The sequence below is a fragment of the Carassius auratus genome, chromosome 41 (genome assembly GCF_003368295.1).
Source record: "Carassius auratus strain Wakin chromosome 41, ASM336829v1, whole genome shotgun sequence".
NCBI classification, from domain to species: Eukaryota; Metazoa; Chordata; class Actinopteri; order Cypriniformes; family Cyprinidae; genus Carassius; species Carassius auratus.
Window position 1 is genome coordinate 19,989,919 of NC_039283.1, and position 19,619 is coordinate 20,009,537.

Genomic DNA, 19,619 nt, shown 5'->3' on the forward strand with positions numbered 1-19,619 from the left:
ATTAATTTAGAGGCCAGCATGTGTGCAGTTGGTATTCCACTCCGACAAACTGCCTGTCATTGCTTCAGACACGCTGATGAGAAGAGAACATAATGAACGTGTAATATGGGGATAAAGAGCAAACTGATGAAGAAAACAGATCTCAGAATAAACTCACCTGGACTCTGATTTTCTATTTCAGTCAGCCACATAAATCCCACACAGCTGACTAATATTTATGACGCCTCTCAGGATCTAAAAATTATAAACTGTACCCCACATATCACTAAGCTTCATTCAGTCTAGCAGATCTTATTAGTAGAATCTTTGGGCATTTGAAACATAACCATAGGGACAGTGTGCAATTTTCAATTTGTTAGACTGAACCCCTGGGTGTTATGGCACCAGAAAAGTGTGAAAACAGCAGAGACTGTAGACTGCAGCTCAGTGTGGTCACCCCATTCTGCACAAATACATTTTTTTTTTTTAAAAACTGTCAATAATACAGCTATTAAACCAGGCATTCTTTTAAACTCTATGTGTGGAGTACTCCCTTTTATAATCTGCGGCTATGTTAAGGGTGATTTTTATCAGAAACCACCTGTATGTGTGAGTGCATGAGGGAGGTGTGATTAAGCTAACTACTCAAAGAATTGCTATGTGGGAAGAATATTCTGGTTTTACACCTCCAGCCACTTCCTGCACACAGTTTCATCTCTATTAAAACCCTTGCAGCATTTTAGTATTGTCATGTCCAGTGGTTAAATTCGGCACGAACAATCTGTGACAGCATTTTGGCACCTTCAAATCATTACTGGAAAATTATTTCTCTATCCGATCAATTTTCTGTACGCTCCAGGCCAGTTTTTGTTTAATCCAAAAGAACCTTTCATTATAACCATTATGTAAAATTAATTTAGCAATATATTGCATTTGATACCACTTTTTGGAGGTTCCTCAGATGCAAAATGCTAATTAAACTTCCGGTTATGTCCCTCATGTCTAAAGCAAAACAGTATCTCTCTTTCCTCGCAGTTATTTGTTTCCTTGCTGGTAATTCTATAGGCAGCAGTCTTTCTATTATGGTTTAAAAGGGCTGTTTTTTATTAATCCTCCCTTGAAACCACTAGCTAATGTAGCTACTAGACCCCTATAAAATTCAATAAATGGAGAGTTGTTGCCAAACAAAAAGGGGAATGCAGAATCATGATGGAGGTTTTAATTTGTCCAAAGCAATAGGCACGGAAGCTTGGCCAAAAGTGACTTTTGTCTCCACATACCGCTGTCTGGTCATAAAGGGAGCTCAGAGCTCTAGCTAATGTCTTTTAAATATATAAAACTATACTCAGCGGCACTGATAAAGAACATATGTTAAAGATCCTTCTGGTAAGACCTGGAGTCCAGAGGAAGGTGGTGATGGTGCGGTCGACTCACGGCTTTGACCTGTCTTGTGATTACAAGACCTCAAGGCCTCAACAGAAGACGCAAGGTCTTGTGTGGTTGTCTGACTAAAATAAAACAGCTGACTTAGTGTGGCGGTGCTGTGGTCACTTGCAAGTAAACTAGCCATGGCGAGGGAAAAGACGCTAAGAATAATATTGTATGCCCTTATAATAATATCACATCCCATGCCAGACCGACCAAAAAATAATCTCTTTCCAGTGGGATTCATATCGAACCCATATCCTCTACTGCACCTGCCATAATGAAACCAAGATGACCAGGCTCAAAAATTAGGCCATAAATATTATTTTACTCCCTCTTGACTCCAAGGCTCAAAGTGAACATTAAGCGGGCCAGACCATTCCAGTGGCAGAAGCATAAAAGAGAATTTCTCAAATTCTGATAAACCCCTATAATGAATCAAAACACCGAAATAATTTACATGTACAGTATACAGATAAATTTAGGCATGAAAACCACTGGATGGAGCTCTACGTTTCCATTTCACAGACAGACAGTCTTTCAAAACCATTACTGAATTAACACAATGGTGCCTCTTAAACACTTTTCGCCTATAAAAGCACGGCATTGTTACCTTATATTACATCACCTACCCAAAGGAGTACTCAACTCTTGAGGTCCCATTTACACTGTATGCATGTAAAGATTTATATTCATATACAGGGGAGATCAAAATTAGAGAACAATTTACAATCTCCTTAATTTCAAGGTCTCTGTTTAGTCCATTTTTTAAGCATATTTCATATATAAATTGTAAGAAACTTAAATGAGGCATTTAAAAAAGAACTCTGATCAAAACTAGAGAACATTTACAGATAGCTAACCCTATTGCAGTAATCTGGCACCTGGTGCTGATTTCTTTAATTATATGACAACCCAGTTTTTCACCGAGTTTACATGAAGGCGGGCCGCTCTAAGTTGACTGAAACCCAATGACAGAAGGTTGTCCAGATAAAGGTTAAAGGAATGACCTTAAAAGCCATTGCAACAGAAGTTGGTCATTCCAAATCTGTGATTTCTAGAATACTGCAGCTTTACAAAGTCACTAACTCATTCAAGTCCACCAGGTCTAACTCATTCGAGTCCACCAGTCACTAACTCATTGTGGACCACCAGCCCAAAAGGATAATGCAACGACTCTCAATGGGGAATCGGTGTGGAGAGAGGAGAACTGGTCCAAAGTTCACTTTAGTGACGAGATCAAGCTTAATTTATCCGTGTCTGATGGGAAACAATTTGTTCAGCATCAAACTGAGAAAAGACTGAACCCAAGTGCATAGAAAAGTCAGTGAAAGGATGGAGGAGGAAGTTTAAGACTTTGGGGGGTGTTTTCTGCAGCAGGAGTTTGGTTTCTTATACAGACACATGACAGGGTGATTCTACAGTAAATGTACATCAGAAACTCCTCCAGCAATATGCAGTTCCTTCCCTGCAAGCATTTCCTAGTCAATCTTCAATTTTCATGGATACAATGTCCCTGTCACACTGTAAATTCATGTCTTACCCCTGAAAGCTCCAACAGAACTAATGTCCTTTTGGGGAGTCTGTGGACTGAAAAATGTCAAACCAATTTTGACACACTCCGAGATAAGCAGACTAGTGCACCTGTCCTAGGGGTGGCTGACTTTATGAAGCCCTTTATTGTGGAGACAGATGCGAGCAGTCAGGACTTGGGCGCCGTTTACATAAACGCATCAGGGAGATGTTAAATGTGTTATTGCCTTTGTAAGTTGATGTCCGAGGGATGTAGAAAAAAAAAATTAGAGCAGCATGAAACTCGAGCCCCTTGCTCTCAAGTGGACAACTGTTGAAAAGTTTTAGGGGTATTTGTTAGGGTCCACATTTACCATGATAACCAATGATAATCCTCTGTGCCACTTGAAAATGACAAACTTTGGACCGATTGAACAAAGTCGGATGTCACAGTTGTCTGCCTTTTTTATTTTGACGTCCAGTATTATTGAGGGCATTGAAACACAGTAGCTGACACACTATCTAGACAGTTGATTGCAATGGAGAATGGGAGAATTTAACCAGGTGATGGTTAAGGGGGGTATAAATACTTTTAGTGTTAATGATGCCCATAGCTGGACAATGTAATAAGAGGTCCTTTAAGGTGATGTAATTGTGTACAAGTATGAACATGCGAGCACAATGAGGAAGTCATAGAGTTATTCTGCATGCGTCTGCAATTGCTGTCCAAGTGTAATCTGACATAATCCATGTACATATCGCTATGTATATGAAAGATCGCTATGTTTTTATGAAAGAGTACAATTGCTGTTTACTGTAAGATTTCCCCAAGTGTCGATTATATCCATAAACAGTTGAATGTTAATGCAATATTGCATTGATGTGTTAGTATGGCAGAGGTAATGCACTGCATGTACAGAGGAGGTCTGTTTGTGACAACAAAGAAGAGACAACAAATTGTACTTTATATTATCTTTATGCTGATGGTGAACAATTTTCTGCATAATCAGAAGATATTCTGGCATTGTATTTTGGTTTATTCTTGGTTTTGGTTTATATTTTTCTGCACCACATACCTAAAAGAAACAGAAACTCCTAACTTATTATTAGAAATAGCTAACAAACTCCACCTATATTTTTTGGTCCTGTGTGTCATTTTCCTGCGGCCACAGTTTGTTGTAGAGTTTTGGGCAATGACATATGGTAAAGTTGTACTCCACACCAGTGGACACCTCTGGCCTGAAATATCGGAGCATAGACATCAACGCAGAATCTCTCGCCAAAAATGTCATTTTCATTAAGAGGGCTAATGATCCCAGATTTCCTTTGCCTCGTGGGCAACCAATGCCCCATTACACAGTTATTGAAAACAGCAAATTATTTCAACGTTTATTGTCCCGGGCAACGTTATTAATCTAGCAATCTGATGTCATAACTTCCATATCTGGCATCTGCTTTGGAACATATGTGTCATTCAGGCAGCAAACGCTCTGTACATGACAGAATGATGAGAGGGAAATCACACTGCACGAGAATGAGGACCACTAGCACTCAGGCCTCACAAACAGCATTTCCTGTTTGTGGTTCCACTTGTTCAGTCTTTGAAGTGTGCCATAATAATAGAACCAAATGGAGCTAATGAAAACGCACTCTGTCAGATTAAAAGGAAGCCCTGGACTCAACTAAACCAGAACCTCTTACCACAGACACAGACCAGGAAAACACAGACATCCTCAGTATGATACTCTTGCCTTCAAGGCTCTGCCGCATAGTTTACAGAAGTGGTTAAATGATGAAAAGAAAATCACGAAATGGCAAGCGGAAATGGGCAATACAAACGTCTGATGTGTGGACAGACATTAGATACCATAACATTAGCATGCGCAGTGTGTCCTGGTTCTGGGTATAAAGGATTACTTCACCCCCCCCCAAAAAAAAAAAAAAAAAAATCTGTCATCACTCCAAACCTGACTCTTTTTTTTTTTTTTACATTTAATTTTCCGTTGATAGCAACCAGAGATTTCAAACTTCAAAAGGGATGCAAGGGGGAAGTCATGGCCTAATGGTTAGAGGGTTGGACTCCCAATCGAAGGGAGTTCTAGTCTCGGGCCGGACGGAATTGTAGGTGGGGGTAGTGCATTAACAGCTCTCTCTCCACCTTCAATACCACGACTTAGGTGCCCTTGAGCAAGGCATCGAACCCCCCAACTGCTCCCCCGGGCGCCGCAGCATAAATGGCTGCCCGCTGCTCCGGGGTGTGTGTGTGTGTGTGTGTGTGTGTGTGCGCGCGCATTTCGGATGGGTTAAATGCAGAGCACAAATTCTGAGTATGGGTCACCATACTTGGCTGAATGTCACTTCACTTTCACTTTTTTTTTAAAGTTCCATCAAAGCATCAATAAAATGGGTCCAAATGGTGTATAGACCACATATAACTCATATGATAGTTGTGTTTATTTTTTGCTCTAGAGAATCGTTGAATCAGTGAGTTGAACTTGACAACCGGACCTGTTTGATTAGTAAATGAAGCATTCGGACTGCTTTTGTTAGCCAACTGATTCATATTGAAAAGATTTGATTCAAAAGAATGACTAGCCTACAAATTGGGCATTTGGAACGACGTGATGGTGAGTAAACGGTGACAAGCTGGTAATTGGGATTGACTTTTACACTAATGTTGCACAAGTCCACAGGAGATATTTTTACAGTTAAAATCATGTAGCATAATGTTATATTGCTGATGTCCTTTTTAAATCTTCTTGTTCGTCTCTAGTGAGTCATTACAGTGTGTCTGTTTCTAGACTATGATTTTACAATTTAGTTTGGTGATGGTGTGGCCCACGAGGTGACATCTGTGTGCAGTTCATTAGCTTGTAACCCACAGGGGATGGGTTTATAAACAGTTAGGTTTACATATACTGTACGTTCACTATATGGAGGGTTTATGAACCCTACTTCAAGGATGAGCTATTTTTCATTTTTCATGTCTCATTCATTCAACAGTTTTGTCCATCAAAATAATCTGAAGGATAAAGCATAAAATTATAAAGTAATTGTGAAAAGATCTTTCATACTTTCTCTTGTGGGAAATGCAACAAGATTGGATAAAAAGTCCTATTTTCCCTCCCACTTAAATTCCATGTAAAATTATTTACTATTTCATGATTTATGTATATAAATTATCATTGTATATACATTTATTTATTCATTTATTGCAGTGTAAACACTCCAAATCATATTTGTTTGTTTGTTTAACAATCCTTATTCTCTTCTGGAAATAATTTCTAGGTTCACAGATGCATAATGTTTTGTGAAGTGGTTTCCTTTCCTGCAGAAATAGACAGTGATGCCATTTGCACCTATCAAAAAGACTAACAGCTTCTCCGAATGATATCCTGTTCCTGTAAAGGCCCTATTCTCTGCTGCCAGTTGGACATATCTGTTTGTGTGCTGTCAAATGACAAATGTTGTATTATTGAGCTTTCGGACTTGATGGGAGGTTGGCGAGGTTCTGAAAATATACAACAGCACCATGAAGTGCAACATGAACTGCGTTTTAATAGCACACGATATACACATTATCAATCAGTTGACGATACACTTCAGCTGCTGCAGGATGTGTGATCAACATAAAGTACAACATGTTAAACCAGGTTTACACAATGCATTTCTGTGGGACATTTATCAGCAAATCAGACACAATCAGTTTCCACTGTTGGAGATATGTTGTATTGTTATAAGTGGTTGAAAGAATACTTCAGCACTGAGGAGTATCAGGTACAGAGACATAATTTTCACCAAACAAAAATAATAATAATAATAATAAAAAGATCAATAAATAAATCAATTATATACCTCATAAATGTAATAGCTATGTGGAGGCTATGCTTTTATTTAGCTTTTTGTTCTTTTTAAATACATCTAACTGTAGCTGGTATTATAACCCTTTACACATTTAAACGCTGAAGGTGTCAATACTGAAAATACAGTAAATTTTTTTCTATATATTTAGCATCAATGTTACCGTTATTAGATAAACTCACCAACTATGTACACATGAGTTGTGGCCATGCTAGTTAAACAACTAAGATTCTTACCCACAATATACAGTCAAAGCATAAAGCGGTCTGGACGTAAACATCTTGTGCTGAGAATAATAATTTCGCAACTGTGCATGGTTTGCAACATTGCAATGAAAAACAAAGTACCTATTGGACAAGGAATGCAATACATGACACACTCTGCCTTGACTTTTTTAGGGAAGGGGATGATGTGGATTGTACATAAATATGGAAGAGTCTCTCTCTTGTTTTTCAGGGCATCATTATCAGTCAATCACGTTTCGAATCCCTTCTGCTCCTTTCACCACCCTGTGCTCGTTCTACTCCTCCAGGTCTCCAGGCCCAAGCTTTCTGTGCTTCCAGCTCAGTCTCTCTCTTCTTCCTCCTCAGATAGGACGAGATATGAGCTATATGAACAGCTGGTATAGTGTTCCATGATATCACAGTAGGGTTGTGGGTCAGGGGGACGTGTCACCGTTGAGGGAAGCAGCAGGAGGCACAGAGACACAGTGTGACCACATGAGTGTGAATAATCCTGTTTGGATGCGCGTGTGTGTTTTCATCAGGGTAGGTGTGTGTGGAGCGTGGGATAGCAGCTTTGTGGTCTTTGTTCCATCGAAAAGTCTTTGTTTATTACTTTTCATATTTTTTTTTTACTGGCTGGCTCGAAGAGAGGCGAGGTGGTCACTGTGTTGGTTCTGAGCCCGGAAGCGGAGCCTCTGCTTGTTAGGCTTCTTCTTCTGGTCTTTGGTCCGGTGGGCCTTCCCCGAACCCCCTATACCAAAACAAACAGAAAAGAAAAAGCACATTATATATGTGCTTTAAATAAGTATCAGTAAGAGCATGCACTGGTTTTGGAATTTAATTACAGCGACACTAAAAACAATATTATGTATACTACTGTTCAAAAGTTTGGGGTTAGTAAGATTTTTTTTTTTTTTATGTTTCTGAAAAAGTCTCTAATGCTCTTATTTTCACTAAAGCTCAGAATGAAGACAATCACAAGAAATCAAGTTATTTCACTCAATAAGAAAATATATTTTTCCTCTTAATAATTTCTTGCAGTTTGAGTTAAAAGAGCAAGCCAGGCCTTGAGCTGCCTGTGAATGATATTTCTTTATGATTTAAAGACAGCAGCTTTCTGAGCAGAACCCCAAACCAAATTATCCTTTCCCCACCCCATCTCCCTAAAACAGTGGAGCAAAGTGCACAACACGCGTTCACTTCTCAGCCAAGCATCTCAGACCAGAATTAATGCAAGCCAGGTGTCGCAAGCAATGCATTCTGGGAAAGGCTGTGTGGCATATCGCACACAACGAAGGGTGGCTTGCTAAATCCAACAGGGGCAAACAAGATGACGAGGTGCATATGATTGAGTGTGTGACTGTTCGAAGGAGAAAGTGTGACTGAGAGGCACAGGAAATTTGTCAACAGGGGAAAAACGAGTCAGGCTTAGATGCCGGGTGGTATCTAGATCCCGATCTGGCACACATTTGTGCTAGCTGTGCTACGGTTCACATACAGGCGGCAGAACATAATCTTTCTGTAGTTGTATTTCAAGGCCTGGCTCACAGTCTTATTATTGCACTTGTTCAGGCCATTTAGCACCACAAAATGAGGCAAGGCAGCAGAATGTGTGGTGACTTTATCTCAAGTGGGCCTCTCTCTCAAACGCTGTCCCAGCTCTTGCCGCGATCGCAGCTGCCTGAATGCCTTTCCCAGCCCCACTATGTGAATTCTGAGAAAATGGTTTTCTTAAGTGGAAACAACCCTGAGAAAATGCTCTCTTTTGGTGGCATGAGAAAAAAAAATGTAACAATTTCACTTAATCTTCCACAGGCAATTTCCTGCAATTAATACAATCGTTCTATTTTGGGACTGATTTCTTGCGGTTTTGCAATTTGGCACAATGCAAAAATGTTGTCTTTACACGACTGCTCGTATGCCTTGAAAACGCTCCAAAAAGCCCTTGGGGTCCGTTTTCATTGAACCGAATCTCCATGCGCCTGACATAAAAACAAAAGCAGCAGCAAAACTGTTGAACCTCTTCGATAAATGTCGCTTCCAATTGCTCCAAGTGAGTTATACCGGATTTACTCAGGCACAATATCCATAATGACCACAGGCAAAGGTGTTTTTCCATTTCAAGATTCAAAAAGTGTTTGCTTTATAAAGAGTCTGCAATGTGATCGATTTAGGGGCACAGTTTGATGGCAGTAAAGAGCAGAGGTCTACATTAAAAAGACCCATGTTGCAGGCCAGAGCACACGTGTTCTTTCCTCCCAACCATTAGAACAATATCCTGTCTCATTAAGTTCTGTTTATAGTAGTGGAGAGCAGTGTGATTAACTAGGAGAGAACTAAACTTTAGGCTATTGCTGATCAAATAGTTTCAAAGACATCAGTCTAAACAACATTAAAGGAGAGGTTTTTCTAAAAGTTGTTGCTAGAAAATATTTGTCAAAAGGCATTACGAGTTACCAAATGCATGTGAGTCCCTGATTTTGGTGGCCTTGTTTTATTGTGCAGCTAAAAACGAAGCTTTCTATTCATTTCATGCTTTGGATTTACGTTGACGGCAATGTTATTCACAAGCATTCATTTGAAATAAAAAGGATGTCACAAGTTACTCTTTATAGTTTGTATCTGTAATTTAGAGTAGTATGACAATGTAATATGATATACCATAGTTCAAGACAGTACTATCTTTACCATGAATTCAAAACAGTAAAACAACAACAAAAGCCTAGTAACCTTCCAAATTTGACATTTAAACCTAGAAATATCATTGATTTCATTGCAGAAATCTGTCTCAACAGTGTTAAGTAAAAGTTCCTACAAGGTTATACGTTCCAATCATCACTCATTTGTGAATTCTGATCAAACGCTGATGGAAATTTTTATAGCGTATCATAACTGACAGCTAGAGGGCAACCAAAACTAACTGAAAGCCTTAGGTCTGAGCAGATCAAAACAGTGCCTGAAATGGAAAATCCTATCAAGACGTCCGCAACTATTTAATACGTCTCAACCTGAGTTGATGTCAGGCATAAGATTGTTTGAATAAGGGCCTTGTTTGCAGTCTTGGTCTAATGTTTATAATTAATTGCCAAGTCCAATTAGCAAGGTTCACAGAGTGAGGTCAAGACATCGGTGCCTTTTGCTACAACCTTACAGTTTGAATTACGGCAGGGGGGGGGGGGGGGGGAGCATTGTTTTTAGCATCTTTGATTGGAAAAGCAGAAAGCAACCATATGCCAGAATCGTTTTTATATTTAAACATTGGTTTATTTTTCTTACTTTCTCTCTTTCTTTCTTAGTGGAATTAAAAAAGAGAAATCTTTCCGCCACTGATTGCTTTCCTTTTGTAGATAAAACAAGCATCTGCCAAAAGACACTCAGTTTTACATGAATTTCAGCATCAAACAAATAAACAAGTTAGTGCTGATCAGAAACAGTGTGCTTGTGCGCGCTCTAATGTTCCGATTTCTGCACGGAATATTGATCACCACTCCATGGCAACAATAGAGAGAGTTTTCCCCCCAGATTGAATGATTGAGTGTCAAGAAAGGACGGCAAAGAGAAGAGAACACAGGTGTAAGTTAAAACACATTCTGTACTGTTTGTCTGCGCGATTCCCTCATAACTTGCTTTCTTCTCCTGACTTCTCCTGCCACACGCATGGATGCGATCTGGTGAAACACCTGGCAACCGCTGTTCCACTCCCAACCACAAATTCCTTCAGCACATGATTTGACATATTACTGTCTCTTTCAATCTTCTACCTGGCTCTGACTGCACCGTTTATGCTCTCATCCCATCAAAATAACACTTCAGTGTTATCATATAAATGTTACATAAATGCATATCAAATTTATGGGTCTATCAAGATGAAAAACTTTAATCACATGCTAATGAAAATAGGAGTCTTGAGTCAAGTTTAGAGCTAGCAACATGGGTTTGATTCCAAGGTAATGCATGAATTGATAAAATATATATCTTGAAAGCAAAGTTAGTCACTTTGAAAAAAAAAATGCATACGCAAATGTATGTAAAAGATTAATTAAACAGATAAATATCAATATTCAAAAAGATAAATCAATTTAATTACTATAATGTGACATTCTATATTTTAAATGCAAATAAATAAATACGGTGTAATATTTATTTGTACATGCAGCTGTGCAGTCAGTGCTGAAAAGAAGAACATAGAGTAATGAGGAGCCTTTGAAACATCAAAAAACATGCCTCTTATGCTTTACTCCATCGTAAAAAGTCTTCTCCCTTACAATTAAAAACGGTTTCAAAGTTTTTCCTAACCAAAACAGTGACAAAATGCATAAAAAGTCACATATTCCATCTAGGCCTGGCAGTGACCTGCCATCAGAGCGGCCGTGACCAAATGAAACGACGTCCGTCCAGCCTTAAAATCCAACCTAAAGTGAGTTCATCTGCATGACTCAAGTAGTTCAGGAATCGAAAGGTCTAATCTTATCAGTACAGCATGTGGTTTAAGGAAATCGATACCTGACCTTAGGAAAGCATTACGAGTGAGCGGTAAATGGACCTCTCTGCGAAGACTCTTCTTCTGCTCAGGACCTTCTCCTCTTTCAAAGGATAAACAATTAATAATTGGCTTCTCTGCTGCTCCTTAATCGTATCCACTTCTCCTACCAAAACGGCAGGAGATCGAGAGAGAATGAGGAGGAGAGACACAAAATTGAAAACAGGGTATGAGGACTCTTGTGGAAGTAGCAGATGATGAAGTGGCAGTTTTGGTGGTCCATCATTTTTATGAAGACACCAAACGCAAAGTCATTATTTGTGAGTAAAGGAGAGGACCACTGGCGCCAGCAAGATTTGATTTCAGTGGCAGAAATTGAATTAGCAGCCATTAAGGACTGTAACACATACATTTATAATGCTGTGAAGAGATGGACTTACACTGGACTTATACTGTGGACAATGTGTCTGGAAGGAGATCCAGCGAGCCTGGCAGAGCACAGAGGGACAGTTCACTAAACCGTTGAGTCAGATTTACACAAAACATTTCGGCACTAAACCCTGTTTATTCATCACCACTGCAATCTAGTTGTTCTGCTCTAAGAACGTCTAGTTTCTGTATAAATTAAGGCAATTACAGATTAAGCCTTTATGTTCAAAGGTGAGAATTAATTTCCTGGTTTAATTAATGTTGTAATTTTTTTTTATTACTTTTATAGTGATCAAAGCAGCAGTCATTCATCATATTCATATTTGGAGATGAGAAATAAAACAAATAAATTACCAAAAGATTAAATGATTTCAGTGCCTGCACTTTATTTTGTTTTCTTATTCTTTGTGTGTGTGTGTGGAGATGAATTATTCTTTGCTCTATATTTTAGCATCTAAAAAACAAATTTTAATTTGCTTTAATTTGTCATTTCTTATTCTCTTCTTCTTCTTCATACATTTATAAAGAATTATACAAATATTAAATGGATATAAATATAACAATAATAATCTGAATAATCCTTTCAATATAAAATAACTGATACTGCGAACATTTACATAATCATATTAACATTAAAAATAACACAAGTAAAATACAAGTACAATATTTTAATAATAACTTGTCAACAGACAATTAAAAATTCTGCCATCCATTGATCAATGCAATTAGTGTAGCTAACACTTTAAACCAATCAGATATTTACAAGTAAAAAAAGTAAACTACAAGTAAAGTATTTTAATAATAAATTGTCAACCATTCAAAATGCTGCCATCCAATAGGATCAATGCAATTATTGCCTTTTTATTAACAGCTTGTTGTGTAGCTGACACTTTAAATCAATCAAATATTTACAAGTAAAAAAGTAAACTACTGTACAAGTACAGTATTTCAATTATAATTATGTCAGCAGTAATATAATTTAAAAACACTGCCATCTAGTAGCAGTCTTTTATTATTAGCTCATTGTGTAACTAAAACACTTTTTCAATAAAAAAGAAACTTAACTGTTCTTTAAATTATGATTAGCACATATCTTAAGTTACTGTATTAAATCAGTTTCCCCGACACTTCCCTGAGAAAATTATCCTTTATAGCTAGAAGTCTATCTTGCTAACCAGCTGACAAGAACTTCTCTGCACAGCGTCACTTAGCCTAACAAGGTTACTCAGGATCATATCTCTTTCCCCTCCTCTCTCTCTCCCTCTGAAGTTCTGCTTATTATCAGAAGGAATGGTTTAAAACACATGCATTCCAAACTAATGCTAATGTTGAAATTAGGTGGGTCATAATTGTCTTAATTCTGAGCAACGGTAAAAATGTGGAGAGCTTTAGGAGCAGACGAGTGCACTGTATCGGTTCTTTGAAGATGTCCATGATGGTATTTCAAAGTAAATATCATGATTTTTAGCATAAAAACAGGCATGATTGGAGCAGTGATTAATCTGGTGGTTAATACTGCCTTCAGGCCATGAGCCAGAGCTGAACTGGAAATGTCTGAACAGCCTGCAATTAGTCAATAAATGAGAATAATGTTAAAAACATATTTTTTACTAAACAAAATATAAATATTAGATTAAAAAAGAGATCAATCTTGCCTTGCAACCATCTGAAATAAATCAAGTTGTAGTACTACATTTTTTAAAACAATAATATAAATATATAAATGCTAAATAATAATAATAACAATGACAAAAGCACATAACAAAATCACTAAAACTGAAAATGAATTAAAATTAATAAAATCCATTTTCCCTGGGGAACATACTGATACAAATATAATACCTTGACAAGTCACTTTGAATAATATTTGGACAGTTTATGCCAAACACATAAAATAAGGCAGATAAATCTGAGCTATGCTATTACTATGTGTGTTTAAAACCTGATTACAAATATATGGAGCTATCATTCTACTCATAAATCAGACTGAGTGTTGTCCACTGAGAGATACCACAGTGATGCCAGCTGCCCTCACAGCCACACACAGAAGCTGATATGCATGCCACCACAAACCCATACAGAAGGCTGCAAAACAGCTCTGTGGTCTCCTATCTCTGCCTGACTCACCCCCACATCTGGGCTTAAGTACATAAGGCTGTAGTCTTGTGTCCCTCAGAAAATGAGGCATAATTAGATTTAGTTTCATTTAATTACTGCCTAAATGTTATGTTACATTTCTGACGAGCATGAAAAGCTTCAACAGCTTTATCAAAGAAAATCTCTGCGCTATTTGGCTATTATAATGCTATTACCAACCAGCACTGAGAAAGTGGCAATAGGATGATAAAAAAAGATCAAGGGAACAAGACAAGATTCATAATTTGTGTCATATGTCAACATTTCACAAACACATCATTCCTGATAAGGCAAACAACGGTTATGCTAGGGTAAAACTAAACTGTTTTTCTGGAGTCACTTAAGTGCATTTAAAACTCGCAATGGCGCTTTGATCTCTCAGATTTACGTAAACATCTGTTTCGTGCTGATAGAAGGGAGATTGGTTCTTATCAATTCAGCTACAGTCGGTTCGTGAGGAAAAGAACTGATGTGTTGCGTTACACAACCAGGCATTTTACGACGAACATCTTGGAATGTTTAATGTATTAAGATCTTCTTTTGTTTAAAAGCAGTTGCTAGAATTAAGTTATGATTAAGGCTTCTGTCTTCTCTGACTTGCAAACTGGTAGGAAAATATTTTGTCCCTGGAATCCATCACTTTTCACTAGCTCTGGGAGTGCGCAGTGTTTAACTGTATAATTACTGTATGTTTAAAAGCATATTTTCATGTTTGTCCTGAAAATGAAGAGGAGGAAGAAATAATTTCAACAGCTTTGCCAAGGATGTGACCTCGTCACACTACAATTACACAAACTATTTGATGGAACATTTGTTTTTCATTTCACTCCTGAAGCTGCATTTCCTGCGAGTGCTGTGGGTGATGGGAAGTATGGACTATAAGTGTGTGCGTCATGGCAAATAAGAACATCATATCCTCCCCTATACAGGGGCCAAGCCTCAGATTTTGTCATGTACTGTACATATGGATGCAGAGGTAAAACTATTTTACACCATGATGTGTGGTTGTGTTGGCAAGAGAGCGAACGTTCATTGTGAGTTTATGGGAAACATTTGGGGCCGCTGCCACCACTGGGGCTTTTCAAACTGAGGTCCATGTTAAATTCATACAATCTAATCTGTTCCGTATATAAATATGCTCAGATGCAAAGCAAACCTTTAGGCTACATCTTGAGCCGAGAATGTACCTGTCATAGCCCTGTCTGGGCCATATGTGTTTCTGAGCTATACGCCCAGCCGTTTCAGTTCTGTTTGCTCCTTCACTCCCCAAGGGCACTTCTGGAGGATGTAAGAGGAAATTGTGCAGCATGATGTGTTCTTTATATCTCATTTCAGAAACCAAGGCCTTCAATCTCCATCTCCAATGGGGAACGAAGAGGAAATCTGCCTCGTGTCTCGAGGAACCCAGCGGGTTTCTACATAAAGAGGAAGTGCCCATGAGGCAGACAGGCTGTGCCAAATCAGACATGCTTATACACTAAAACCGAAGAGAGTAGTGTGCGAGTGTGCGTGTTTTGGAGAGGAGGGACCCTCTGTGAAATACTTCAAGTCAAGGGCGTTACGCCTGCTCTCCTATCCTTACCTCAGTTTATAAAATTCCCTTCAAAGACCTTTCATCTATCTAAACAGGGTACTTGTATCCTTTCGAGGCGACTTAACTCTAAAAAAAGAGCAATACAAAACTTCTGTACTTGCATCTGTGGACCTGTGGGGCTGTGAGGTGTGTTTAATCTTTTGAGGATCTAGGTGTAAAGGTTCTTGTCAAACCAAAACCACTCACCTGAGTGAAACTGACAGCTTTTATCATCTACCCATGGAGCCCCCCTCAACTCAAACACCTTGGTTCCAATAATTCCCCTTAGTTCTGCTAAAGTATTTCTGCCAAGCTTTTTCAATGCCCAACAAGGTCAGGGGTTTCACACCACAGCAATGGTTAGAAAAACAGGAACATGTCAGGGAAAAGATCCAAAAGTAACAAGAAGGTAGCAAGGATTTGTCCTACATCCAGGTATTAAGTATAAACACTGGGGTATGGAGTCTTGGGAACTGGATAAATGTCGATAGGCAAACAAACCAGCTGAAAAAAGGGGGATTTCTTTCAATGCCGTAAGGCAACTATACTGAAATTACAATACTGAATAAAATTTGCATCAATTCAGAATAAATAAAACTACAGTTTCTACCAAGTGCAACTGCACCATTTAGACTGGAAATTCAGGGTATATATATATATATATATATATATATATATATATATATATATATATATATATATATATATATATATATATATATATATAGGTAAAATGTCCTATAAACCTATACATTTAAACATCTGTCTTCAAATTTCTGCATCATGTTTGTCACCTCAATTCAAATTCTGGAACTGAACTGGAATCTCAATTCTGTTCTGAATAGTGCACAACCCTGTTTACAACCCATCTGTTTATTTTGGTGCATTTACCCAATTGTAAATCGACACAGTCTCTTTTGGTTATTCCCTGCTGTGTGCATGCAAGCTTGGATGTCCAAAACACTTAAAACACAGGAATCTAGCAACAAACAACACTTTGTTTTGTCTGGGTGTCTGTTTCGTTGGTCCAAGCCTATGGATGTGAGAGGGTCAGAAGCCACAGCTTCCCTCAGTATCATGAGGCTCTGATTACAAACTGTGATGTCTCAATAAAAATGCCAGAGAGAGAGAGGGGACAGAAGATTTTAGCGGCTGAGTTGGTGCAACTGTGCAGCAGATGTTGAAAGTCATACCCCGCTCCCAGCTAGCCTCGAAGATAGGGTGGTCTAGGCCATGCCAGTGTCCCACTGATATTGCAGGCACATCAAATGGAACCTCGGCATACAAACTATCAAAAGTCGAGCTTATACATTAGTGCTTATGTGTGACAATGTATGAAAGCATGTTTATTGAAGGCTGTGTGGAGGAAATGTCTTGCCTGTCATGTGTGATGTGTGCATGCCTGTTGTGTGTGTCTGTGGAGATGAAAGCATGTGTGGGGCCTTGCGGAAGGGTATTCGGTGGGTTACGCAGTGGTCTGGATGACAGAAGGTCCACATTCAAATGGCAAACACTAAATGATTGCAGCCTAATTAGACTGGTGATAGGCCTGTGATGCTGTCATGAGACAAAATAATTGCTGAAAGTCACCGTAACTAAAGTGTATATTTTGAAATAAACATGGGCTGCTTTAGGTAGTCTACAGTCTAAAAAGAAAGAAAGAAAGAAAGAAAGAAAGAGATTGTAGTGTATTTGGAATTTACAATATTTTCCACAAAACTACATGATTTTTTTCAAGTTCAAAACCATGACTGTGAATAGAATTAAATACCCCTCAATTAATCTCATGATTTCTGACCTATTTTTAGAAATCAGAATGAAGTAATAACATAATATTAGGTAGAAGTGATTTTTTAAAAAATCATTATGTCAAATATATTTAATATCTTCAAATACATACTAACTTTGACTGCCTGAGACTACGGAGCCTCGCATATGACATGCAAGAAAAAATAAATAAATTGCGCGCATGGTTTACTAATTCGTTCCCTCAATGTACTAAAACGTGCACACGATTACTATTGCGTTCCCTCGATTTGCTAAATCGTGCACACAATTTATAAATTGAGTGAACAATATAGTAAATCGAGGGAACGCAATAGTAATCGTGTGCACGTTTTAGAACATTTGGGGAACGAATAAGTGAATTGTGCACACGATTTAGCCTAATATTTTTTCCTGCATGTCATGTGCCGGGCTCTGTAGGAGCCAGATCAACAGAAAGATTGATAGAATGAAGAATTCGATTGCTACTTTGTCTTTTCTTAGGTGAGAATGTGTTATAAAAACGTATAGGTTATCCCTTAATCTAATGTAAAATAATAGTTCAAGCCTCTTTGGATCATGTAAAAAAGACAAAAGGTTAATTTAGATTAAATAAGTGCCAAAAAATAATTTCTTGCAATCAGCACCTTTAGAAAAACCAACCGCAAATCACAAAAGCTGCAATCAGTTGACTGGGATATCAATATCTCAACAACATCTTATAAATAATTCACCAAGAATCATTAAGGATCAATGACTATTGACAAACACCATTTGCTGTTGACCTCAGACCAGATGCCTATTCTTGGACACTTCATCTTCAGCCAGGCTTTAAATGGACATTTACTTTTGGTAAAACAGTGTAAAAGACTGAGCAATTAATCATACAGAGCAAGTAGCATTAGCAATGCCACAACACAAAGTTTAAAAGAAGACCAAATGGGAGATTATATGGGAACTGCTTTGTGAATGCAGAAAAGCATGTTGGCTGTGAAAAAGTGGCCTCCTGCTCCCATGTCAGTTCTGTGGAGTCAGCTAATTAAAGAAAGATTAGTCCATTGGCACACCAGTCACAACAGACCTGGCGCAAGGCACAGATAATCACCCAACACGTCAGCCAATTAGTGAGCTCCACTTGCCCTGGGAAAACAGCACACGCTGTGCTCCTGCTCTATCCAGTGATAGCCCGCAATATTATCCAGGCATAATTCACCATTTATCATTCCTGAATTTCAACACTGAGTCAGGATCTCATCGGGAGTCTTCATCTGCGGATCACTTTCTCCTCCGAGAGGCTCATGTTTTGGTGGGAATCACGAGGCAGTCTGACATTTATTAAATAAATAAGTGCAAACACACTCTCTCACACTCATCAGAGGTGGCGAGAAGCGTCCTCTATTTGTTTTGGAGGGGCACTTGGCACAGGACGAGCTTAAGAGACTCACATAAGAAGTGAATTAGTTGTCTGTGGAAGCTCGCATCTGTAGCAGGAATGTTTGAAAATCAAAAGACATTCAAGTATGGATTGGATTTTGGTTTTCCAAACTAAACACAGGGTCAGAGTCAGATCACGGTGCATAATTAAAATGCTTGGAGGAGCCCCCAAATGCAGTCCGCTAACTAACCATAAACACACCAGTGCCGCGCAAAGCCCTGCACACATTAAAAGATACTCCGCCAGTGTTTTCTCTGTGGCACAGAGGGGCATGCCTTGCTGCGGGTCTCGTCCTGCTTCCCTCAATAACAGATTAAAGGCAATAACTCCTCTGTGGGCATTACTTTACCATAGTCTCCATCTGGCTCCCAGACTGGCCTGGACAGACAAGCAGAGTATTTGGGTTTAGCTCTTTCACAGTGCTACTGTTGCCTGGATATCCGTCCATCCTCATCCAAAGAAGGGATGGCAAATAGCGCCAATACAGAGGGGGTGAAATATTGTTGCATTCCAAACCTTTATGACTTTGTGAAACGCAAAAGATGATCAGCTGTTTTTGTTCAGATATTAAAACTCCAAAATGAAGGTCTGCGTGGATCAATTTTTCATTACCGCTCCAAAGTTTCTATCCTGACCTCACCTTGTTGCATTCGTCGCAGCAGGCAAAAGGAAGGTGCTTTCCAGAATATTCAACCCTGATATTGAATATTAAACTGTTTATTTCTGTTGCGCAATAGATAAATCATTTTGTATCATTTCGAAAAATTGACACTTAAGACCACACAGGTTAACAGTACATCA

The 19,619-nt window shown here is 38.6% G+C and overlaps 1 protein-coding gene across 1 annotated transcript in view; it reads right to left on the reverse strand.

Moving 5' to 3' along the window:
• Positions 1-6,471: 6,471 nt before the first annotated feature.
• LOC113059211 (R-spondin-2-like) overlaps positions 6,472-19,619 on the reverse strand; it is a 50,631-nt gene continuing 37,483 nt past the window's right edge. The window contains exon 5 of the mRNA XM_026227546.1: positions 6,472-7,752. Coding sequence (XP_026083331.1) covers positions 7,631-7,752 — 122 coding nt within the window. The 3' untranslated portion in view covers positions 6,472-7,630. The remainder of the gene's footprint in view (positions 7,753-19,619) is intronic.